Here is a 25,744-nt window from a genome sequence, read left to right as displayed (position 1 = left end):
ACAATACTACAGAACAGAAAGGTCCCATAGAAGCACAAAAACAATGACATGCAGGCAATGGTGAAAAAACAGGCAATTCTGTATCATAAACCTAAACTAGATTTTTCCTTTTTACCTGGTTTCTGTGTGACCTATTCAAATGCAAATTCTTCCAAATAAGAAAATATCCTGTTACAGGGCCCAAGATGTGTTTGGTCATGTGTATACCTGTATGAACTGCACCAAGCTGCTGCAGAATGTGGGAAGCAACAGTCCTGTGCCATGTTTCTTTAAGCAGTTCATTCGTGGCAGCAAGCAGCAGACTTAAAATTGTGCCAGAGACACTGTTATTTGCAATATGATGAATGTTTTCCATGTCCAATAACTGGTACCCAGCTCATCAGCTGAATCAGAAGTCAATTAGTAGTTTTTCCAAGGTGTACATATGTTTAGAGCTATGCAGGAAAGAAAGCAGAAAATTTTAGTTCTATCCTCAAATCCAGGCTGGTAAACCACCCATGAACAAAAGCGTGCATGGCAAATCTGACACTGCCCAAGAAATAATTTTTAAATCCATCACCTGGCTCATAAAATACAAAGGCTATGTGTAACAATGCCACGTAACCTGCATGAATAACAATCACACCTGATTTTAAGAAAAGGGAGATATGTATCTTCCATTTTCACAAGACGGATGCTATTAACAACTTTTCCCATCACTTAGATTTTCACCATTTCCATGTGAAACTCATGCTCATATCTTGTTAAAACAAGATTGTCTTTCCTTCAGCATAGGCAACGGGTCTGTTTGGTCTAGTTGGTTAACAAGTTCCATAGTTGCCTCTCCTTAAGAAAATGCAGTGTAAATATTTAAGAATTAATAAATATATCATGTAGACAGTTAAGCACACAAAAAATCTCTTATGTTTTCTGTAAGAACCTGAAGTTCAGATTTAAGATCAACAGTGACATTTTCTTTCAGTGTGACAATAACCACCATTTCAGAGATCTAAACTGCTTTTCTAACATTCAATTCACATCCTCAAAAGCCAGTAAACAACTTTTCAAAATTTGTTGGCAGAGATGAAAAGGCACAGATTGCACAAGCACTTTCCTACCCCTACTCAGAATGGCATATGATTCTGCTTATAAAACATAAATTATTTATCTTCTACAGTATCTCCTTACAGAAGGGCTGAATTTTGTTTGATTTTTTGCAGAAAGAAAAGAATTAGGGAGAAAATAAAGAGAAAGAAAAGAAAAGAGAAAAAAGGATTTGTATATCCTGTTCTTGAGTAAACTTAATCGACACATTAAAGCTCTATGTAGAGGATTTGGAAGTGAGAAGAATATCATACAAGATAATGCCTGCTCAATGACAACACGATAAGAAAGCTTTTCTGTCTATAGACCTGACGAGACGAGCAGGAAGAGCAGTTCATTCACTCTAATGGCCTGTGTAAGACTTGAAAGATAACTTTTTTCCCATCTTCAACTATGTTAGAGATTTACCTTCCAGCATACATTATTTCCTTGATGCCTGTAGAGTATATCAAGTACAGATATACTGAGATTATAATTTACAGAAACTATACATACGAACGGAGAAAAGTGTAAAGAGGTATGAAGAGGTATTACTTTAAATTATTAAAACTTTTTAAATTATTAATTCCGATGCCAGGGGAAAAATAAGCAAACAAAGCAGCATAGGAATAAACATCACATTGTATTAAGTAGTCAAATTTTAATATATGTGCCATTCTCATATTTTTTAAAATAAATGGAAATAAAGGTCAAGTAAACGAATGAACTTTTTCTTCTATGCTCAGTACTTTTCTTTGTAGACAACACGGTGAAATACCATGGTTTTTTGCATCAAGTCAAATATCAAAAATCATCACTTATTCACCTCATACATGGTAAATGTCCAGTATTCTGATTCTGGATTTTTTCCCCTTCTATTAAGAAGAAAAATTAAAAACAGAAAAGAAAGGGGAGAGCATTATGAAAGTATATAAAGCTAGTTCTCCTTTGAAGGTAAATACAAATATAAAAGCTTCCCATATATCAAAACCATTTTTCTTGTATGATACCTAGCAACTGATCCCTTGGCCTCTTGAGGGCCTACTGAGAATAACAGCATCAGGATTTCACTCCTGACAGCAGCATCACTCAAAGCATATGGCCTAAAGGAACTGTCACACAGCAAAGGGCCACAGTACCCTGTAGGACTAGGTTACAGGTCACTGACTCTGCCAACACTAACGATTGCTACACTGGTTTAAGTCAAAACAAGGCTGTACTTTTAATAGAGGAAACTGAAACATGATTCCCTTCAGTGTTGTGTGTCACTGTCACAATCCCTCACAAATGAAAATTTAAGTCTATCATTCAACATATAAAAAAAGGGAAGCTAGCTAATTTAGTTGTGCTGGTTTTTGACAGATGCTTAACGTGTTGTACAAGTAGAAAAGGCACATGTACTTACATAACCCTTGGATGTATGCATACATAGGGCTCTATGCATTGGCCAGCAACTATGCAATCTGCACAGAGAACTCATCCTATGTACTGTAACAAATTTTCAAACAAGTTTTGGATTCAGACAGTAGCTGCCAGTCAAAATTAACTACTTAGCTCCTCAAAGTCTTTTAGGAATTTTGTAAATGTAGAACAGGCTTTTACTGAGAAAAAACTGTGCCTTTTACCACTCAAACTTGTTTTGCTCATGGGAGTGACGAATTCCACATTATACAAAACAATCCCTCTGCAAAGATCAGAATCATTTGCGTAGCATATCAAAATCATAATCAATGCAGGCTCACACTACAAATCTTCACTTGATCAGAGGGTTACAAACAGTAGCTGAGGTGAAAAACAAAGTATTGATCAGACAAATCACACTGCCAAATAGCATAGCCATTCCAGCCACTCATTCCATGCAGTTCAAGGCACGTCAAACTCAACATACGTGGTAACTTTGAATCCTGTTACTTATGCAAGCTACCTTTAGCAGAGGTTACAGACAAACCACACTAGTACTTTACATATTAATCTAATCTGCTACTTCCACCCAGTTCATAATAGCTCATGCCATACATATATATACACTCAGCACCGCATGAATCAGCGTGGGTAGGACGCACTACACTCATTCTCACACAGTGCCTTGCCCAAGCTAAAAAGTTCCACCTCTACCATCCCTTGCCCAAGCTAAAAAGCTCCACCTCTACCATCATGTGTGCAGTTACATGTGTGTGTCAGTATCACCAAGGGCAACTACTGCAGACTTCACTCCACTGCATGATACAGACATTCAAGAATTAGTGCTGCTAAGTCTTTAAATCTGACCTGGTTCCTGATTCATACATTTAATTGCCACTGCATGATGGGAAAGAAAAGTCTTTCTATATTAATAGTGAGTTTACATCATTCAGATTTATAAATTATATAAACTACTGATTCAATTAGACTATCAGAGAACTCTTTGAAGATGTAAAATGCATCTCTAATTGGAACTTTACAGATAGAGATAACCTAGCAATGTTTTTGTAGTCTAAAATTTATGCCTCAGGTGATTGGGTACAGTGTGGGTGCACTGGGGAGAAAGTGCGAAAAGTCAGAAAAAAAAAAAGAAGCAAAACCATGTGAGATTATGGAAATCTAGGAGGTGTGAAACATCCTATTTATGAAACAAAAAATTATGATCAATAATGTCAATTTAAATGTTACAAGTATTTTGGAGGTACCGAGAAAACGGTGTAGAATCAGTGGCCTGCACAATTAACAAACAGAGGAGGCAAGACAGTTAGCAGCTGAGAGATAGCAGTTAAATGTTTTCCAAAAATCAAAAGAAACCCCAAACAAGTACAGTAATACCAACACGTGTATTTAAACTTGACCATAAGCAAATTAATCCTAAGGAACACAGGGAAACAGGATAACGCAAGATGCTTTAGCATTTTCCTGTGAATGCTGTCTCCTTCTGAAAACTCAAATGTGAAGAATTTATTTTGGTAGGAGAACTCAAAAAAATGCCACCTTTTGTACCCCACTGAGTTCCTCCACACCAAGGGAACATATTGAAAAAACGATTTCAGTATTTAAGTAATGAAATAAAAGCTCTATTTCAGATACTTATTAAACAGTTTTAAGCATAAACATGAACTGATATTTTGCAGCTTTCCACTCTTCACAGCAAATTCACAGAATTAATCCAGATTTTGGGTCTAGTTTGCTTTTACATGCAGAAAAATTGGCAGCAGTGTATTCAAGCCTTTTAAGTTACCTGTTCAGAAAATAAGATTTTTGAGTTGTAAAAAAATTCATCTACATATGGCTGCCCCAAACTATATGTTTATTTTTAAGAGGTGAAATGATGAAGCTAGCAGTTACTCCCTAGCTAGCTCATGCAAAAATTCAGATGCAATTCCATAAGAGCTAAAAACTCCTAAAATTATGAACTTAGTTGGAAATCCACTCACTTCATTAAGAGAAGATCATTAAAATTCACACCCTAACAAGACATTCTGCACAAAAGGAAGAGTCTGAAGGGCCACAGCAGTTAATAATTCCACAAGATACTTGGAGCTGACAGTAAACTTCTTAATGAGACAATATAACTACTAATTCTAACACGTCAGTCACGAAAAGAAGACTCAGATATTGTCAGAAGCAAAAAGGTCCTCATTACTGCTTCTTTATTGCTTTCATTGTTGAGGGGAAAAAAAAAAAATATTCACAAGTATACAGTTCTTGCATAAAAATCAAATGACCAAACCATAATTTATGAGACAACCCAAAGCACCCTTGAAAAGGATAATAGGGAGCCTTGAGACAAGTTTCTCCTTGGTGACAAGAAAGTAGTTTTGTACAGGGCTTGCTGTATTTCAGTAAGTTCTGAATTTTCTCCCCCTCTCCAAATAAATTACAAATGATGGCATTCTCTTCGGTAAACGAAGAAAAACTTCATGTTCCACTGTCTCAGGAGACCAAAGAGATCATGATGTCTTCCTTACCAAAAAAAAAAAAAAAAAAAAAAAAAAAAGCCTACTCCTCAAGCTCATTTCTAGTGAAAGGGATAGTTAGACTAATATATTTATGCCTTAGCATAAAAGCTACTCTGTCACTGATTAAAAAATTTGTTATCTGTATCATCCTTAAACAGTCCTCTTAGGGTGTGTCTCTCCCACATCACAGACTTCAGGATTGCCAGAATGAACATAACACATCTGACTTTGCAAAATTAAAGCTTAGTTTACATGTCTCTATTAGTTGGTTCATTAACATTTAACAGCAAAAGTGCAATTGGAACTCATACTAGTAAACTTTCCTGACTTCCTTCCCTTATTATATTTGGGGTTGTCTTTGTTTATCACCCCATCTTCAAAACAAACCCAAGTCTTCTAATGGCTTGCTCAGGTATAGACTTTTGAAAGACCTCTTTTTCTCAAAGAAAAGGGACTAAGTATCTAAAGGTCCACCACTACAATAGGTTCAACACTAATTTTCTCCAAATTCTCGGGGACTCACAGGGAAGGTGTGTGTGTGTGTGGACAGAGATGACAGCCAGAAACATTGAGCTGCAAACAAAACACTAGTTTATATTTACAGAAGTGTTGAGATTAATAAGGTAGTATCTCACTGAACCAGTTACACAAGTCTGCTCACCTACTCCTCAGGCACATCTAGCAGCCAAGCCTTCTTCCTTCAGTACACTTCAAGAGATTCTCCTGTATTTGATTCCCAACTCTGTCTTTCCATTCCTTAACTCCCTTCCCTCCCTAACATTCAGAAAAATAGTATCCTTCATCACAGGGTAATATCAACATATCTCTTTTCTTAACAGCAAGCAAGAGAGGCTGCCTCACCAAGTGCAGTGAAAAAAATTGTAACCAACAGAAAACCTTCCAAAAGCCAGTAAATTCCATGGAACAGTCACTTACACACTACTGTAAGAGACAAATCAATTGAACTCTTGAGCTCTAAAGACAACTTTTTTTTTTTTTGGCAGCCACATGACCATAAGCAAGACCCAAAAAGTTTTGTTTCTGTTTTATTTCTATCAAGACCAGTGCAATACAATTATCATCTTTTCATTCAAAGGACCACCTGCTCAGCAGGCAGCTCTTTAAACTTCAACTCCCTTGAAATGGTAACTAAGAACTCTCTGTGCCTTAGAGCATCCTTTTCTGTAGGATGGATGTCAACCTCTACAAGCACCACCAGCAAAGCAAGCTGAACTATCTTAATTCATTCTGTGGAAGTTGTACATAGGATTGAACAGTACAAGCATTCACTATGAGGATGCTTTTTGTTGGGTGGTTGGTTTTTTTGAGAGAAACTATGAATTATTTCAACATTTGAAATTATGAAGATCTTACATATGCAGTGGAAGAGTTAACATTCATCTCTCACATTAATTTCACTAAAGGTACTTCTAACTGAACATAGGCCGTGGAGACAACAGGTACCAAGGGAACTAATGGGTTAAAAAACGACAATTTAAAGTTTTAAACAAAATCTCCAGTCAAAACTTTCTTTTTATGCCAAGACATTATATGACTTGAGCTAAGTGAAAGGAAAAGTCATCTTAAAGTGATTTTTCAGAAAAGTTATTGTGATTAAAGAAACATTATATCCTTTCTAAATAACTGTTTAGTTTGATGTACAAGAACAACTATGACGAAAGAGAATCATGATCAAATAAAAAATATCCACCAAGTTTCTGGGTGCGTTACAATGTGACTGGATGAAAATAGTCCAGTAATATTAGTTTATAAATGTTTTCAATTACACTGACTCAAATATGTGACAAGATAAAAGAATACCAAACAACACAAAGTGCTTTAAACATATTATTCCGGAGTTCTTTACTGAACCCCAAGATCTCCACAGACATAATTTTTTTCATACAATTTCCTAAGTTTTATTTCTTTGATTGGTGAAGAGGGCAAGAAAAACTCATCTTTTTTTCTGGAATAGAGCATTAAGAATACCACCATGCAACAGCAACCATATATTATTAAAAAGCCTGATGACACATGAAAGGAATCTACATTTCAGTTTTGTGTATCTTTGGGAACATTAGTGAGTAACCTGCTAAACCCTACTGCTCAAGTTAAGCTATTTTCTTGCTATCCTCTATGCTACCTGCTAGTCTGTTGCTCTACTGAAATAAAATGCTTCTCAAAAATCAGATGGAAAATTAACAGCTTCATTCTCTTGGATGTATCTGGAGTGTTGGCAAGTAACAGACAATATGCAAAATATTCCTCCCCTCAAATACAGAGCATCTTTACATGACAATGCAGAGCTCAACAGCAGCTAAACTGCTCCACAAAATCAAGCCATTTTCAGGAATGCTGGAATATTCTTGATATTATATAGAAAAATCAGCTCCCAGTATTTGTAAGGCATTTTGAGATCTTTTAACGGGAGCTATAAAAATATATTGGTATATTAAATATTTTCCACCAATTTTAATAAGAAATTATAATAAGAGCATTACTTTACAGATCAGTAAACTAAAGTACAAAGTAAATTGTGTCTGCTCTTGATTTGTGTCTGCTCACAACATGTTAATGTCATACCAAGGTTAGAACTGAGTACAGACTCCAACTGTTCAACACTTCACAATACGGTTTAGAGGGCTTGGTAGTGTTTAGTCAGAGGCTGGACTTGATGATCTTGGAGGTCTTTTCCAACCCTAATGATTCTATAACCAGGAATCACTAGCATAATTTTTCCTTTCCTCTTGGATATCTACTGGGTACAAAAATTCTGTAGCAGAAACACCATTTTGCAAAGCAGTATGACATGAAACATGATTGATCAAGAGCAAAAGAATAAGAAAAGTCCTAAAAAAGTGCAACTACAAGAAGTAAAGCCAATAAGTGACCTCTACAAAGAGCAACAGAGATTGAAGAAAGATTTTTTTACTTCAGCTTCTGTAATCTAGAAAAATCTCATTTTACCTTTGATCTTTCAGTCACTGGAACCAGCAAGTCTCAGATTTTCTTTTTTAACTGTGTCCTATGTCATTCATAAAGAGCACCAACTTTGTTAATGAGAAAAAAAAATACATTCTGCATAGGCTTTATCACAGGCCCAAAAATACTCTTGGCATTTAGTCAGCAGCTCAGCACACCTAAGTCAAAGCAAACTCTCTTAATAAATCAAGAGACAAAGGTAATTTTTTTATACCCTCACCAGGTGGCTGACTAGGCAAAAACTGGCTGAGGAGCTGCAATAAGACAATGACTTCAAACATAGTATTACATGATAGCACACGGTCAGATAAAGAACTTACAATGTAAAGAACTGTAAAAAATGGTATCATGCACTTGGGTCACCCTACTCAGTTTCAAGAAAGTAATAGTGCATAAACCTCACATATGGTGTGATTCTTGGGGTGGTCCTGTGCAAGGCCAGGAGTTGGACTCGATTACCTTGTGTGTCCCATCCAACTTAGGATATTCTACAATCTATGATAAATCTATTATAAAAGAAGGAAATACAGAACTTGAGCCCTTCACTGTAACCCAAAACCAGTGCTGGTACACAGCTAATACAGTCTCCCCTCCACAGTTATTAAAACCTTGCCCTAAAATACCTACATTAATTCCACTTCATCTAAAGAAACATCTGCATTTTATAGATTCAGCTACAGTTGGCAATTTCTCAATCACACCATTTGGTTAGGAAACATGTCTGTGCCACCCCTTTATGTTTGCTTCATCCATTTTAATGAGCTGAGTGTTTCTGTCCCACCTCTCCAAGTTCATTCACTCATGTACTTCAGTATCTGTTGCAATAGCTCTGCCTGCCATCTTCTGTTCTTCTCTCATCCTTCTTTTCCCTATGAAGTAAGCTTTACTCTTCTGGTGAATTCTCTCATTCCAAGAAAGGAACAGCTCCCCCGCAGTGACCCTATGGTCGTAACTACAACCTAAGAGCTGGAGAGTGTTAACACTACAAAAGAAATCTCCTTCTCAGTTCAGGAGGCTGCACAGGATCAAGAAGCTGAGTATTTTGGTTTGTCTTTCAAATTGGTCTTAACATAAATTTTATTTTATAGTAACAGAAATCAAAGGGGGGAAAAATATAAAGTCCTCAAGTGACCCTTAAACATTCCAAACCCCTGGACTTCAGTGGCTACAGTCAGCTTCTAGAACTATTCCTAGATCTAGACTGATGTCATAGATGATGCCAGTAGACAAATAAAAATTTCCTTAATTAAGTTCCACCAGAAACACCAGAGAAAAAAGGAAGGCAATACAGTTTTCTCACAGATTAGTGACATTCTTTAAAAATCAAAGAAACTCCTCTGGTACCTGATATCTTAGGATGGCCTAAGGAAAACTCAATTTCCCCCCCTCTAAACCACAGAAAGAGTATACTGACTCTACCAGTGATAGAGTCAGAGATCAACTTCATTCCATTTTTCCCAAACATTCTTTCAAATAGCTTTGAAGCTTTTTCAAGTTATTGAAAATTTCTTCTTAAAATTCAAAATATTTTCTTACAAAGCTATTTTCTTCTTTCATTAAATGGGACAAAAAAAACTCAATCCCCACCTGACAAAGTCCTGAGAAGTGAGTAACTCAGGACAGTTTTCTCGATCATAAAGAAAAAAAAGGAATTGCTAACAATATAAAACATCATTAGAAAAGATCAAGCTGATCTTATACTTAAAAGACTTCTCTAGACAGGTACACAGGAGAAATTAGTGATTGAACTAGCATTTCCATTCCTTAAGAAACTCGTATCTTTTAGCATTTATTTTATACCAAACCAGGTAGAAGTGTTGTAGCATCAACATGTTTAGGTACACAGAACATTTCCAAAACATTCAATTCATAAATATACAAATATTTTGTTTACATACATCATATTTTTAAACAGAACACTGTGGTATTCCAGAATCAAAGCATTTAAATTGATCTGACATTTAACTACATCTGCTGTATGAGCTGTACAAAGATATAAACTATGTGCTGCCCCCTGTAACTGTAACAAGTATCTGGGAAGATTACTTAGCAGAACAGATTCCATAGATTGGTCAGGAAAAAAAAACATTGTGTCCAGAGAAAACATCCACAGAGAAACTTAATTCATAAGAACATCGGGTTAGATGACTTATAACCTGTGAGACAGAGGCATTCTAAGGATACTTATTGAACCAGCTGGAAACTACATTTCTATTTTCTTGCTAGAAAACAGCAAGAGACTCTCAACAGAGAACACACGATAGAAGATTCCATGGTACTTCTAGTGACACCAACAAACCCCTAGTATGCTATAGTAGAAGAGCAACAGACCGTCAACAAGTCCTTTATATCAAAGTGCTGACAAAATGGCAAACTCACAAAGGAAATAGAAAAATCTTATTCCCTTTTCCAGATCGAATGATGCCCACAGGACTAACACACCCTTTTCTAAACAATAAGCTGACAAAAGAAAAAGAAATGTACAAGATTCATGTTTTAAAAATTAAACTAAAAAAAAAAAAAAAGTGCATTTCCCGTAAAATTGTTATCCTTTTAATCCTTTCTTGCCCTCTCCATTAGAAAAGAAAAACAAAAAAATGAGCTGGAAAGTTTACTGAAGCTCACCAAAAGTTCTGTATCTCTATACAATTCAGACGGAAAAACTCAAAATACTCTAATGACTGCAGGAGGTGATGACCATAAAATAGGTCACCAACAACTATGAAGTGTGGCCAACTGTATTAGAAAAACATTAAATCATTCCATTAGAACATAAGTAAGATGTATTTTCTTTCTTCAAAACCCAAGCTAGTACTACATACTCAAATCACCTCCACTTCTCTAGGATCAATGAAAGAATAAAACAAAAGCCAAAAGTTGACTATTTCTCTTTACTAACCGTGCCTGTATGAGCAAGATTATCAGAAGCTGACATTAAACAAATTGTGAGGTATTTTTTAAAGTGCCTAATTACTCCATCATATATCTGCACACAGAAGTTGGCATTAGGTAATGTCTTTCAAGAGAATCATCCTGATGAATTAGAGATTTATAATCCCTACATAACTTATTCACCAATTAATTTTGAAAACTCAAGTATCATTTATAAACAAAATGTTATTTAACAGTACATGGGAAGAAATCTTCTGGATGTTGACATACTTCACACTTCAGTTACTCACAAAAATGGCTGCAGTATTTTACAAATAAATTCCACAAAACTTTTCTCAAACATCTCAGATTTTGTGTTCTGCTTTTGTCTTCAGAATTACATTTTCACTATAAAATTATGGAACAATATTGTATTTCACTTGTAAACCAAATGGCAGCTACTAAAAAAAGTTAGGTTCATGACAAAAATGGGGCTTTCTTCACCTATTAGTACTTGTTTTCCTGAAAAAAACCAACCAATTATATGATGCTTAATACTACTTTTCTGACTAATATATACATTTAGCATAAAAGCAAATAATAGCTATTTTACAGTCTTCAGTGATATATTTCATTCTTTGCATTATGCAATACATGTTTATGTCTAACTCAAAAAAGCCAAATCAAATCCTCACAAATGCTCTTAAGCTTAAACTGACTTACAACCAAGCACTACTTTTGACATGAAAAAAAAAAGAAATACAGCTGTATCTTCCAGCTGAAAAAATATATTCTTTTTATATATTCTTTTTTTTTTCCTCAAATGAACAGTTTCAGTCACACTAATACAGCTTAACTTAATTCCAGAAGCAATTGCTAGGAGCAGGGCCAGTATCAGATAATGCTAAGCACCTAACTGGATATTAATTAATGCCTAATATAAATATATATTTCACATGCCAAAGAAATGCACTTTTAAGCAGCTGTAGAAATCAAACAGGCTGTGATAGAAAGAAAAATTGCCTTACACAATCTACTTACTAGCATGCTTATCTGCAAGCATTATAAGGCTGTTAGAAATATCTCTTCGCCTGTAAAAACACACCACTTTTGCTTCCACATTTCCATTGGCAGTCTACAAAAGAAAGATAAATCAAGTCAGAATGTATCCCTCCTCAGCTGAGTAATACAAATTAAATGCTCTCTGCTTGGGATTTTCCCTCATATCAGTAGTTCTCACATGATTAGTCAGGCTGAAATCAACAGAATTACGCCAATAACTAAAAACTTCCTGACAGAAGCCAGTACCAATTTCAGATCAGACAACAGGATTAACTATAATTATTTACTCCTCAGAATTTATATATTATTCAGCTGTTCAGAGGTGTAATGCCAGTATCATGCTAACATAAGAATCCTCAAGAAATATTAGAAGCTTGTGAACAGTTCTTTGCAAGACAGCTTTAGACAGAAATGTAAATTTCAAAGTACTCTGGCATTCTTTTTCAAAATCATATTGAATATAACATGGTTTATTTGAAAAAGTCACTACAGCCCTTTAGCCTGATAATGTAAAGAATTTACTAATATTTGAAGAACTGTACCCTCTTTCTCATTATGAAAAGCATAAAATTAGTTTATTACCTTCAGTTACTTATTTAAAACTGAAAAGTATAATGTTTTAATTAAGTTTCTTACAAAAAAAACAGCCAAACAAAAAACCCCCCAAGCCTCTTATCCCTGGTAGAACAGTAACCAAACCATTTAATTATATATTTGCATAACATCACGTTTGCTCAATACCTTTAACACATGAAAGCAAAACATTCACATTTAAGACAGCTGGACTACATCCGCCAAACTGTCTTGGGGGTGGGGGGGGGAAAATCAATACATGACTCTGCTCTACCCTGCACGAGCAAGATTAAATTATAGCAGTGCAGTTTAAAGATAATAAACATTACATTCAGAACATGATTGGGATCACTTCAATTACTGTAAATAAAAAAATATTCTTCTCCAATAAAAATCCAGAGTGATTTGCCATGCACAAGTTCAGTGGATGTCGTGTTGGACAGCACTAACAGGTAATGTGGTTGATGTCTGCTATGGAGTAGTTTTATGTTCCATTAATAATAAGAAAACCATTTGCAGATCACCAATTTTTTCAATTTACTTTCTAACCACCAGGAGAAAAAAAGGATATATTTATCATTATTTACATCAGGAAGGGCATTTTGATTAGTAACTTTTGATGTAATGCATCAGTAAGTTTGGAGGGAACAGTAAAAATATGCCAAGCTAACAAAAAAAAAATAAAATAAAATAAAAATCCCACACTGTTCTTAGTAGTATAACAGAGAAGAAAAATAATCATGCTTTCCCCAGGATGACAGTGTAGAAAGCCTCCATTCTTCAGGAAAATACACCCAGGATGAAGACAAAGAATACAGTCTATACCTCTATTCAAAAGCCCATCCTTCATTCACAGCTGCCAATGCACAGAGCAATAAACAGCCACAGAAGTCACATATTCTGTTATTTGATCACTGCAAAGTCTCACTGATACCCTCCAGCTCTTTTACACGTATATCTAAAAGCAGACATATGACATGATCACTGTCATTCCAGATGGATTCACAGTGTCATCATCATCCAGAGAATTCGTTTGAAAATTTTTATAGCAGAGTAATCCTGTTCACCAGGAAGGATCAGCTGGGTGTTTCCTTAGATAACAGGGCAGCATGACAGGATATCACACAGCAAGATTTCAGTAGCTGAAACATACACAACACACATAGCAAATCTCAAAGAAGAAAAAAAACCACCAACAACACAAACAAACAAAACACACAAACAAACCAGAAAATCCTACAATAAAAATCTTATGGGATGGAAATAATTCTCAGTTTTTGACAAGTGCACTGATTGTTGTCAAAGCTTAAGAAAGAATTCTAGACATTTGTGTACCTTGTTAAGTTCTTCAATTCTTCTAATGAGATATGGATTGCTGGAAGAATTTTCAAAATAAACATAATCTGGAATGAAAAAAAAGTCAAAGTTGCTGAAATACCAAAAAACAATATGCAAAAGTATATCATTATTAGTGCAAAACTTTTATTCTAAATCTAGAAGCCCTCAAAGGGCTGAGATGACTTCAAGAATGTTAAGAAAGTGAAGTATTTCTATGCTGAGATTTAACATAATTTGTTCCTAAATTCTGGTTATAACTGCACTACACAGGCTTTAACAATCATGCTGGGAAAAAAGTTAAATGCCTAGTGTTGAAGCTTACATTGTAATTCAGTAATCAACACACTTCATAAATCTTGATACAGAAGCGGCAGTTTCTCATAATCGATTAGGGAAGATTTAAGAATTGAGCGCTTTAGTGAGTTTCTATATTACAGAGATAGATATTTCTGTACAATTGCCACCTCACATTTATTATCAGATGCTCTGGCAGTACATTTGTCCAAATGAGTAATGTACATTTTACGATCCTTGCTTTTGTTGCCATATCTGTAAGTAAGACGCAAACTATATTAAGCAGCAATAACCAGGAGATTAGTAAGGATCTTCCTGGACAAAATCTCTTCCAGCATCATTCATATAAAAATATTTGCACAGAGTGTATGGAAGTCTACTCATATCCTGAAAGCGGTTCCCATGTAACATGCAAAGAATTAACATGCAGCACATTTCCCTTGAAAATTTTCTGAAAACTTGTTTTTGTCAATTGAAAAAGTATCCATCAAATGCCAACCACACTTTAAATTTGATATTGGACTTCGTGCACCATGCACCTCGCAGACTTTACTTTTAAAAATTAGAGGAGGAACTATAATGATGTAAAAAACTCTTCTGCAATGCTTCAACACTGCATTACAATGCAACAGAGCTTCAGGTAGCTCCTGTACCTCTAATGAAAGAATATGATCTCTGGATGTTGTTCACAATTACTTATTAAGATTACAACGAAAAAAATGAGAATTGATGACCTTAGAGGCAAATTCTGTTACCTGCTCAGAGAAAGATTACTTTCATGAGTAAAGGCTGATGAGACTACAATCTAAATGCCCTAATGAGGGACTAGGCAGATGGAAGATTTATGGACGTATCAGTACATCTCAAAACATCAGCAGAAAGACATTTAAACTACTATCACCCATTATTTCCACGCATCTTCAGTCTCAGTTCTGGCTGTCGAGAGACCAAGAAGATAAAGCCATTTCTGGGTACCCAACATTGCACACCTAACTTGAGCGGTGCACCTGAGCCACAGCGCTCGGCACACTGCCACGTTGGAAACTTATCCGTGTCAATTTCGATAGGCTGGGGGTGGGGAGACAAATGTTCGCCCTGTTGTTCACCGCCTAAATGCCCACCCCCAACCCCCCCGGCCTTCGCCCTGTGCCAAGCAGTCACGTATCAGCGCACTTCTCAGGGGTCACGTTGGTGAGCAGGGAAGCTGACAGAAATCTCCCGGCTACACAGCCGGATTAATTATTTATCCCCGGCACACCAAGGAAGGCGCGGAGAAACCCTGCGGCCGGAGGGAGGGCTCGGGGGCCGGGGAGCGGCGCGGAGGGAAGCGTCCCCCGGCGTGGGCGCCGCCCGCAGTCCCGCACCGCCCGGGCCCGCCAGGCCGCGCCGGGACCGGGCCGGGGACACACGGCCCCGGCGGGCGGCCCCTCCGCTGCCCGCCGGGGAAGGAGGCGAGGCGCGAAGGGCGGCCGTGCCCGGCCCGCGGTGCGGGGGCTGTGAGCCGGAGGCGCCGCTCCCCCCATCCCCGCGGAGGGCGGCGCTGCCCTTCTCTTCGGCGGCGGGGGCCGGGCTCCCACCCGGCACACGGGGCCGGCGGGGGAGGAACCTGCGTCCTCCCCCCCGCCCCGCGGAGGGCCCAGCGGCCCCTTTGCCGGGACCGGCTGCCGCCTCCCGCCGCCCTAAGCCGGGCCCGGCCGCCCCGCTGGGGGCCGCGGCACCCGAGGGGCCGGGGCGCCGCTCTCCGCCCGGCAGCGGCGCGGGGGGCTCGGGCCGGGCGCCGCCGTGTCCCCACATACCTCCCACTCGGTACATGTTGGCCGCCATGTCTGCGCTCTGCGCCGCCCTCCTCCTCCTCCCGCCGCCTCTGCCGGGCCGGGCTGGGCAAGGAGGGAGCGGCTCCCGCCGCCGCCCCCCCGCGCCGCGCTCGCCCCCTCCCTGCGCCGCCACCCCTCCGCGCCCGGCGCAGGACACAGCGCCCCACGGGGCCGCGGCCGCCGCTTCTGGAGCCGCCGGCAGGGAAGGGGTTAAACGGCCGCCCCCGCCGCCCCCCCGCGCACCGGCCCCGGGGCGGGTCCGGGCAGGGCCGGGCCGCAGGTGGGGTGGGGCCGGGCCGGGCGGCGCCGGGGGAGGTGCGGGTGCGGGTGCGGGTGCGGGTGCGCGGCCCCCCTGCCCCGCTCCCCGCCGAGCCCGGGCTGTCCGCCGTGCCCAAAGCCCGCCACGTCCCACCAGCTCCCGCCGCTTTGTCCCTCTCCTCTCTGAGTTGTTTTTCGGGGGGAGGGAGGGTTTGGTGGTGGTTGCCTCTCCCCCGGCGCCGCCGAGGGACCTTTATCCACAGGCAACTCTCGGTAATATCCCGAAGAAAGTTTGTTTCTTGCGCAGCACCTGTTGGTGATGCGTTTGGCGGCCTCTTTGTTCGCCCCCGGAGCGGGTCCCGCCGGTGGCCCTGGCGGCCCCAGCCCTCTCTGAGCTCTCCGACGGTCGGAGAAGGCAGCTTGCTCGCAACAGGCAGCAGAAAGCCTTTACGACAGAATAAAGATAAATCTAGCAGCTCTCCTCGGAGTCAGGAGGCGTTGAAGGAGATGCTTACAAATCATCCGATGAGAGGGATACTTCAAAAACACCAATATTGATGTAACACGGAGCCATTTCCCTGTGTTTATACAAAGTTCACACCATCACAAACAATCCATGCACTTTACAAACAAATTGATCCTGCTGTGGAATGCTTCCTTGGGAGAGAAACGCTTGTTATCATCTTCCTGCAAGGAAGGGGATGATTTATTTTGTTTCATGTCCTGGATATTTATGTGTGTAGCTTGAGCATTAGCAAGCTAACATTTCACTTCATCCTGAGCTGCAAGGAAACACATTGATTGGAAGAAGGATGATCTTCCCTGGTGTTTCAAATGATCATATCCTTTCTTCCCTTCACCCTTTAAGCAAATCTGGGACTATCAAGTTAAGATCTTGTCTACTTTTAGGACAGTTTTAATTTCCCAAGTGACTACTTTGTGTCAAAGCGGCAACTGAGTACCAAATTCCTGAAACACATAAAGCAGGCATGTGATACAGTGATTTAGTCTTCTTTAATAAATGGCAACACATTCAAGCATTGAAAGGAGAGGAGGGGAATTTTCCTCTGTTTTGTCTCCTGATGACAACATCTGAGCTGAAAATAAAGTCCACAAAAACTCCTTGGGAAGTACCAACTGTGTTCGACTGGTTATTTCCAGAGGTACAATAACACGACCTTCGCAGAGACCTGGGATGTTATTTAACTCTTCTGGTTTACTGCTTGGGTAAATGAAACGGGTTAAATTTTCAAGGCAAGAGAACAGTTAAATTAAATAGTACATTTGTCACAGTCATTATCAATTAAACAAAATGCCTCCAAGCTCTTTTTCCTCATCTTAAGTCTGCACTTCGACATTAGGGAAATTCCCACACTTTGAAGTTTACAATGTATCCTCATCCAGTAAGGAGGGGATTTAGATAGACTGTTGCTTCCACCAGCTGAAGGCACGGCCTATGGAAAAGGAAGGCAGCTCCTGAAAAGACAGAACATGGGAGAGCAGCCTAGGAAAGCCGATGTTCCCGTCCTGACCTTTCAGGTGGACAGCCTAATAATAGTAAGACAAACAGTAAGAAAATAGCATGAAAACCACCTTTATTTACAGTTGCCTGACTAAAGCATGCATCACAGCTAAATAAAGAATGGTGTTTATATGCCTTAGTACTGAATCACTTCTTGTTCACAGTGACACGGGTTGTATAGTCACCAATAGCACAACCTGATGTCCTGCTGTATTTCCATAGTTCAAAGTCACTGCTTTGGTAGTGGGCACAGCTGGCTAGTGGATACAGAGTAACAGGGCTGGCAGTACATTTTACTTTGGTGTAACAAATACAAAAGGCTGGATACAGTTTATTTTCAGAGCTCCCTCGGTGTACAGAATGGGAAAAATTAAAGTTACGTAAACATCTTCATTTTTCTAGATTAAATACAATGGAAAACTCTTGTTTCAACCACAGGACTGTTGAGAACAAAAGATTCAGGTAAAGCTTTGTCTTAACGTGGTAAATGAACTGTATTTAGCTATAGACTAAGATTACTCGTGTTGTTCGAAAGAAACCACATTTCTGTAGCAACTTAATTAAAGTTGCAAAATAGATTATTTCTGTTAGAGACGCAAGTTACCTGAGAACTTCATTCCACAACTTCGTTGTACCATCCTGAGCAGCCCATTATTCCTCCTCATAATCCTTCAAAGAATAGCCAAGAAAAAAAGAATGGAGTGTAAAAAGCATTGTTTTAAAACACAGACCAATTCTGAGGTCCAGGCCGACCAACTGCCTCCATGGTAAGCTAGATCAGCAATCCTGAAGGAGATGGAGATGAGGCACTGAGAGCAGAGATGCCTGAAAACCTTTCATGGCATTCTGAACACAGTGTCTATTGACTTATCCAGGCTGCACTCTCTTTATTGGCTTTTTCACTTTAGCATCATCAGATGCATCTAAATCATATCTATTAAATACCCATTAAGCTGACTGGAGCTATGCAATTTTCTTAACTTATTTTTAAAAAATGTAATGATGAAATATTTTTTTTTAGTAGAGATAATACAAAAAGCTTCACTTTTTCTTCGAAGGCGATTTAAGATTTCTTTCTTATATGTGGAATTAGCTGGACAAAGGGCATGGCAGTCTGCTATCAGATAATTTAGTCCTGAATTTTCATTTTTGATTCTCTGTTGCTTTTCAGACACCATGAGTTGCTTTCAGTCAATAGCAGAACTCTGGCTGTTCACAGTAGTTTAGAGGTTTAGGATAAATCCTCAAGAATTCCTGCATCAAATAAAAGTTCCTCACCACTGATGCGCTTTTCCCACTATTGCAGAGCCAAAATGAAGCTTTCAGAAAGCTCTGACAACTTTATCACTACATAAAATGGCAGAAAAAGAGACTTTCCCTTGCAGCTGTTGTACAACATCCTGTTTTGTATCCAGAGAACTTAATTTTATCAGTTCCCAATATCAAGAGTTCCTTAATTTCAAAAAGCCTGAATCTAACCAACACCAAATACTCCATCACCAAAAAAAATCCAACCTATAACATTATTCATAAAATTCACCACTACTGAAGACAAATCTTAAAAAGTTACTTGCTAAATGATTATACTGACAGTCTAGAGGACTAAAGTATAATATATTGATAGAGGTGTGTTCCAGATCAAAATACTTCAGGATTGTACAGGTAGAAACATCTTACTGAAATCAACAAAAACATTGAAGAAGAGAGTTGCTTGAACCTTAATAAAAGATGTTCATCTTCCTGTGGAGCTTTCATAGAGACTCACCCTCATGCTAATGCAACAGAAAGGAAAAGGCCTTTCCCATCCTTGGGTCACATCTATGGAACCTGCCTAACTCAGAGTGGCTGAGCTTAGAGTGTTTAGGGGTTTTTTTTGGCACAGGTAATTTGGAAGCACAGAAAAAATTCGGCAGTTCAAGTTTATGAGTTCATGCCAGAGAATGTGACTCCCTTGCTAGTAAAACTTTCCTACAACAAATAAACCATCTGCATGTACATAATCCATGCAAAGAGTTAAAAAAAAAAATACAAAGGAGTTCACAAATTATCTTTCTTGTCAGCCTAAACTGCTACACTGAGAGTAAATCACCATCACAGTGGACTTGGGTAGTTTACAGACTTGTCTCAGCTCAAAAAAAAATATGTAGTCTATAGAAAGTCACTTTCATCTCATGTGAACAAACATGACAGCCAATACAGTTGCACATCGATCAGACTGGCTTAGAGGCAGCTAAAAGTACATGCACTTCTTTTTTACCAATGGAAAGACACACCCTAGCTTGCAAAACTTCATTAATGAATTTGTAGCAGAAACAAAATTCGTACTGGTGTCACTTAATTAATCACAGAAGAAAATTATTTTCCATGTCAATACTCATGATTATATTTATTAAAAAACTTGGATAACTTCCATTTTGCAACAAACATTATATAAAGTGGGTTTAATTTACAGGAATACAAAAATCAGTGTTTATTATCATAAGCAATAGAAACTTTTAGCTGCCTCTACAAAGCAGAAACTAGGTGCAATCTCTAATAGATGCTTCCATCAACTTCTTTATAAATCAGAAAAAAAAATCCCAACTCTCTCACTAAAAGAAATCATCTTCTCTTGGCATCAGAAATAACGTTGGCTTTTTTATTGACTCTATGAGTCAGATTTCTCAAGAGACTCTTAGCTAAATATATCGCTATTTTCATTAAATATGATTTAAACAATAGCTTAAAGCTAATTGCCGAATTATTAGTAGTCTGCAGATTTAGATGTTCAATCCAAATCTTAAAGTCATAGGAATACCACTAAATCAACGTGCAGACAAAAATGGTGCTTATGGTTGGTAACAAGTTATTAATTGACAGGGTAGTTAAAAACAGATATTGGGTAATGGTTTTTCAATAACTATCATACTGCTATATAGATTGGTGCTATAGCCTACCATACGGCACTGCTTTGACACCATACATAATTTCATTTTCCATTAATCATACAATTGAATCGAGGTCTTTTTTTTTTTTTATTTTTGTGCAAAATAAGTCAGATCTGGACCTATAGGTACTGGTCTTCTTGTTATGACTGAATTTGCTTTAATGAAAACCACTCCATTGCAATGGGAATAGTACTATAGGTTTGATGGAGAGAGGGAGGAAGGGATGGTGAAATAGGGTTTATTATTATTCTTCTACTAAAGGCTAGATAGGCAAGAAATGTGTTTCTTCCACACCAGAGGCATAATTCTGTTTTTGGTAACAGTCTTCTCAGTAAGAGAGTAAAAATCTTATTTTTCTACTCAGAGTTAAAAAAAAAATAAATAAATTTACCAATCTAGAGCTTTTGCTATACCTACCAATTTACTTTGCAGCTCACATTCTAACAGGGAAAAAACCTGCAGCTCTAGGATTCAGTTTTGTGCACCATTCTGTTTGCCAGTTTTAGAGAAGACTTAGGTTCATGTCTAGTTTCTGTTAAAGTCAATGTGAATTTTGTGGTTGACTCCAGTGAGGCTAAAGCAAGACCATTATATACCTTTGTTATCTTTGTCGTAGACAAGACTGTGAATCAGAGCATTTAGAAGCACAATGGAGTGTTGGATACATCTGCAGCACTCCAAAATGAAGCCATTTGGGGCTTCAACACAATACTAGATAGATATTAAACACCCTGCACTGAATTTACTCTTTATCTCTCCCTTTCTCTCAACTGATCTATTTTTTGTGCTTAACACCTGCTAAAGAGCTGTGAAAGGTGCTTAATGACACCTATTTAAGTAGAGTACAGTACATTCATCTGAGCAGAATTAATTTAAGTCAAGGGCTCAGCATCTGTTCAGTTCAGATTTTCTGGGGCTTGAATGATCTCAGGCAAGCAACACCAAAGCACAACATACTGAACATATGTATGCTTAGTGCTTTACCATGTCCCTAAATACTGCCTGGTGTTTCCATTACAGACACTTTTGACCTGAAATTCTCAGGTACTAAAGGTTGTACCTCTAGTTTTGAAAAATCAGAACAATTTCTTTATGCAGGTATCAAGTCTCCAGGTCAGTGCAGCAAGAAGACAATCATTCATTGTTCTGTTGGTAGGAGGAACTTCACTTCTGAATTCAGGCTGGATGCATTTCAGGGACATATGTATCCGTGCTGTAATGCACACACCTTCCTCCTAAATCAAGGACATCATGTCTGCTTATACACAGTGAGTTTAACTTCGTGTTCAAGTGACCTTTCTTTCTAACAACAGGTGGTATGACAAAGGAGGCCAGTTTGCCTGCCTGATTAGATGGCTTCTGACTAGATGACTTACTTCCAAAAATCAATCTGGGTAATAGCAATGAAGAGCAACAGCACAATGACAGTGGTGCTGTTATTTTGGAAAGTATTGGCAGTCGCTTTTAAGCAAGTCTTTTACCTAGAGGCAATCAAATCCCTTTCTGAAGCCAGTGTAGTTCATGAAGCATTTTCTTGGAATGAATGGAAAGAACAAGTGATGTACTTCTAGGTAGCCAGATTACTGCAGGCAGAGTTACTACACAAAGCAATAGGTAGTAACACAAGAAATATTGCAAGAACTAGTCTCCTTGGTTGCCAAGCTGGCATGTTTTTTGTTGTTGTTTGGGATTTGTTTGTTTTAAATCAGCTATGTGTTATGCTTGGCAAGAAGAAATAAACAGCTTGAAAATCCCCTTCCACTTAGCACACAATGGACTGATGGAGAACACTTGTGCACTCAGAATACCACGAGTATTCCCCCCATATAGCAAGGGAATGGTAGATTTTACATATTTTCTACAGCAAGGAACCTAACTGAGTAGGTCCTGCAAGTTCTTTAATAATGGCTGTGTGTGCTAAAATAGACAAAACAATAGGCAAATTTGTGTCAAATCTGGCTGTTTGTACCAAACAGGCACAAACAAAAAAAAACCAGACCAAAACTCTGAACAGATTACCTGCTTCTGAAGAATACACATCCAGGAAAAATCTCCCCACTATTGTAATTAAGTCTCTTCTTTGTACGAAAGGCAGATGCCAATTTTGCCATCTGATAAATGTGTCATGTCCACGCTCAGTGTGACAAGTTTTACTTTCTCTCTGGCAGACTGAAGATTTTTGACTACAGTCCTCACATCCATTTATCAGATGAGCCTTTCACTATTCTTTAACCTCTGCAACTAAACCCTTTTGCAGTTTGTATTACAGCTAGGGATGAAAACTCATAGAATCTGGATACCCAAGATCAACAGTCTGAAAGTATCTGAGTTTTAATATTCTACAATATCACCTAGAATACAAAAGAATATTTTAAACCCTTACAAGCAAGTTGTTCTTATCATTTATATTTCAATATAAACAAAAAAACCAGGGTGCATCAGCCCTCTTCTCCTTATGAAGTTCCTATGGGAGGCAAGAGTACAACACTTAGCTGAGACTAACAAACACACAGAATCAAAACTGTATGTTTTCTATTCCCCATCTTCCTCAAAGCTATCCAACCAACTACTCTGATATAGGGAATCAGCAATGGGGAGAACTGCTAGGATAAAAGGCCAGTTCTTGCTCTTCAGGAAGAATATGACCAAAGAAGCATCTTTTATAGTATGCTCTTTGAAAAATCCTTCAGGGTCCATCCTGCAAGTTCTGCTTTGGGACAGAATTTAAAAATTCCTAAAAAGAGGCATGTGATAGAAAGCAGGAAGGAATCATGGGCTCACATGCACACAGTGTGCTTGTTTTCCTTTTCTTCTAAACACAAGAATAATTGATACTGAAATAACCCCCTTTAATACTGTTACAGCTACTTCCTCTTTAGGGATCTGTAAAAGTTTTTAAACTAATGCATACCCACAGAAATAAAAAACACACAACAACCCCCTCCAACAACAACAACAACAACAAAATATACAAAAAACCCAAACAAAATGCCCAAACAAACAAACAAAAACCACAAAACCCGAAAACAAAACAAAACAAAAAAAACAAACAAAGAAAAACAACCCCCCAAAAAAATCAAACCACACCAAACCAAAAAAATCCCATCCAAACAGACCACAATCAAAAAAGCCCAACCATAATTAGTCAGCAAGAAATCCAGGACTGTTTTCACTGAAGCCAGTTCCTGAACTTCACCGGAATAACCACCAGCAGCCAAATCAAAGTACAAACATTTGTGTATGTGCTATGCCCAGAAGACATCACAGAGAAAATAAACACAGCTCATACCACTAAATCACATATACTCTGAGACAGAAGAAGCCTGCTCATGCATGCTTCTCAGATCTGATTCCAAAAGTTCTGGATTTCTTCCCAAATGAAGACTCATATCCCTTTGAGGACTGTCTGGGTCCATAAATGAGTAGTGGTCAACATCCAAGCCATGACTGTAGGGCTCAGTTCTAACAAATACTGAATGCCATCTGCTTTCATGGACATCAACCAGATGATACATAACATAGAGTACAGGTAGAACGCCCTCCAGCTTTTCCATGCTGGAGACTACTGTGTAAGTTCTCATAATAATTATTCATAACATCAGTTCCCTAGGGACTTCTCCATTAAACCAGTTGAAAATAGTACACACTGACAGGTAGGGGAAAATTGCAATAAAAATATCCTAGCCATAGTGACTGTCAAGCCTTTCAGTATATAACATTTTTAATGAATATTTTAAGATTTCATGTTTTGATTGGGTCCTCGTGGGTAGTTATCCAACATTTTGGGATGAAGAAGGTTATTTACGATTGTTTGATGAATATTTTCTTCTGAACATGAGTTACTGTGTGTTTTGCTATCAATCTTTCCTGTTTAGAAAAGAAAATAACAAATGACTGAATATAGCAGAGTGATCTGTTATCCCAAAGCCAGAGGAGAAGGTGCCTGGGCAAGGGCATAGCGTTGCCTTGTGTAGGAGGGACTCCACGGACTTTACACTACTTAATCTGACATTTTACCTTAGCTCTTATTTTGCTCTTTAGTAAGCTTGATGCAATCTATAAAACATTGAATATGTTATGTTAGTTCTACCTTTAAAATTTGAAGAGGTACACTGCTTAATAGTAATCATGACTTAAAGGACCCATCATTTGGAAAGGCCTTTTACACTTTTCCTCATACATTGAAATGTAAAAATGAGAGTATTACGTTGTAGTTTAAGCCTCTCTTTTTTTTTTTTTTTATGGGACAAATTCTCATTCAGAGTATCTTTCTTATTCATCTACACCTTATTCACCTTTCTTATTCATCAAAATTATTTCCCCACCAAAGAGGACAAAAGTAACTACAATTCTTCATGATCCTTCTGGTATTTTGTATTCACTTTCTGTTGGAGTCTGTTTGCTATTCCTTCTGAATAGCAAAATGTAATGCTGCTTTATCAGATACACCGGTCTTGCAATCCCCTCCAAGTGCAAAACTTCAAGGCACAGAGAATCCATCATGCCACCATTCATAACTCTAAAATTTTCTCCATCACTATTTCCATTTTCAGCCCCTGTTCCAAGGTCTATAACTTGGCAGTAAAAGTTCTTACTAGATTGAAATTTGCCCTGTGAGGTTTAAGGAACCCAAGAGCTCTTTTCTTTTTTACTATGGAATTACTTTGTTGTAGGAGACACAGAGGATTGCTTTTCCATCAACAAAACAGGCAAAGAACCTAATGCCTGCAGTTGTACCAAGCAACTTGTCCATAAGAAATAATTGTTCTGTTACTGAGAACAACTGTCTCTTGAGCCAGTTGACCTAAATTGTCACAATTTCTGCAGCACATATTCCCTTCAATGCAATTTATTATCTAAAATTCCTTAAACAAAGAAAATACTGGAATATTAGAGAGACCATCATTATTAGCAATACAAAAGTATTATTTTATTTGTCAACAGAGACTCAGGAATACTAAGCCATAGTTAACTCTGTCACACCTCTGTAAATTGAGAAAAACTCTATTGGTACCACTGAATTAATCCACAGGAATCCCAGTCTTGGGGAAGGCAAGAGAACTTGGCTACATGATTACAAAATTCAGCAGCAGGTTGACTCTTTAAGACCTAACC

General features: G+C 38.4%; 1 protein-coding gene across 3 annotated transcripts in view; it reads right to left on the bottom strand.

The window, feature by feature from the left end:
- Positions 1–16,068, bottom strand: part of MTA3 (metastasis associated 1 family member 3) — a 134,156-nt gene extending 118,088 nt beyond the window's left edge. Inside the window, exons 1-3 of one of the 3 annotated variants that reach the window (XM_064648350.1) lie at positions 15,905–16,068; positions 13,812–13,879; positions 11,883–11,976 (exon numbers count right to left, since the gene is read on the bottom strand). In XM_064648350.1, the coding sequence (XP_064504420.1) occupies positions 11,883–11,976; positions 13,812–13,879; positions 15,905–15,932 (190 nt within the window). In that variant the 5' untranslated portion in view covers positions 15,933–16,068. The remainder of the gene's footprint in view (positions 1–11,882; positions 11,977–13,811; positions 13,880–15,904) is intronic. The other 2 variants (XM_064648351.1, XM_064648352.1) reach the window with 2 other exon arrangements.
- Positions 16,069–25,744: the final 9,676 nt, after the last annotated feature.

The sequence above is a fragment of the Pseudopipra pipra genome, chromosome 3 (assembly GCF_036250125.1).
Source record: "Pseudopipra pipra isolate bDixPip1 chromosome 3, bDixPip1.hap1, whole genome shotgun sequence".
NCBI lineage: Eukaryota > Metazoa > Chordata > Aves > Passeriformes > Pipridae > Pseudopipra > Pseudopipra pipra.
The sequence above is the reverse complement of the archived record's forward strand: the minus strand, read 5'-3'. Positions and strand labels throughout refer to the sequence as shown.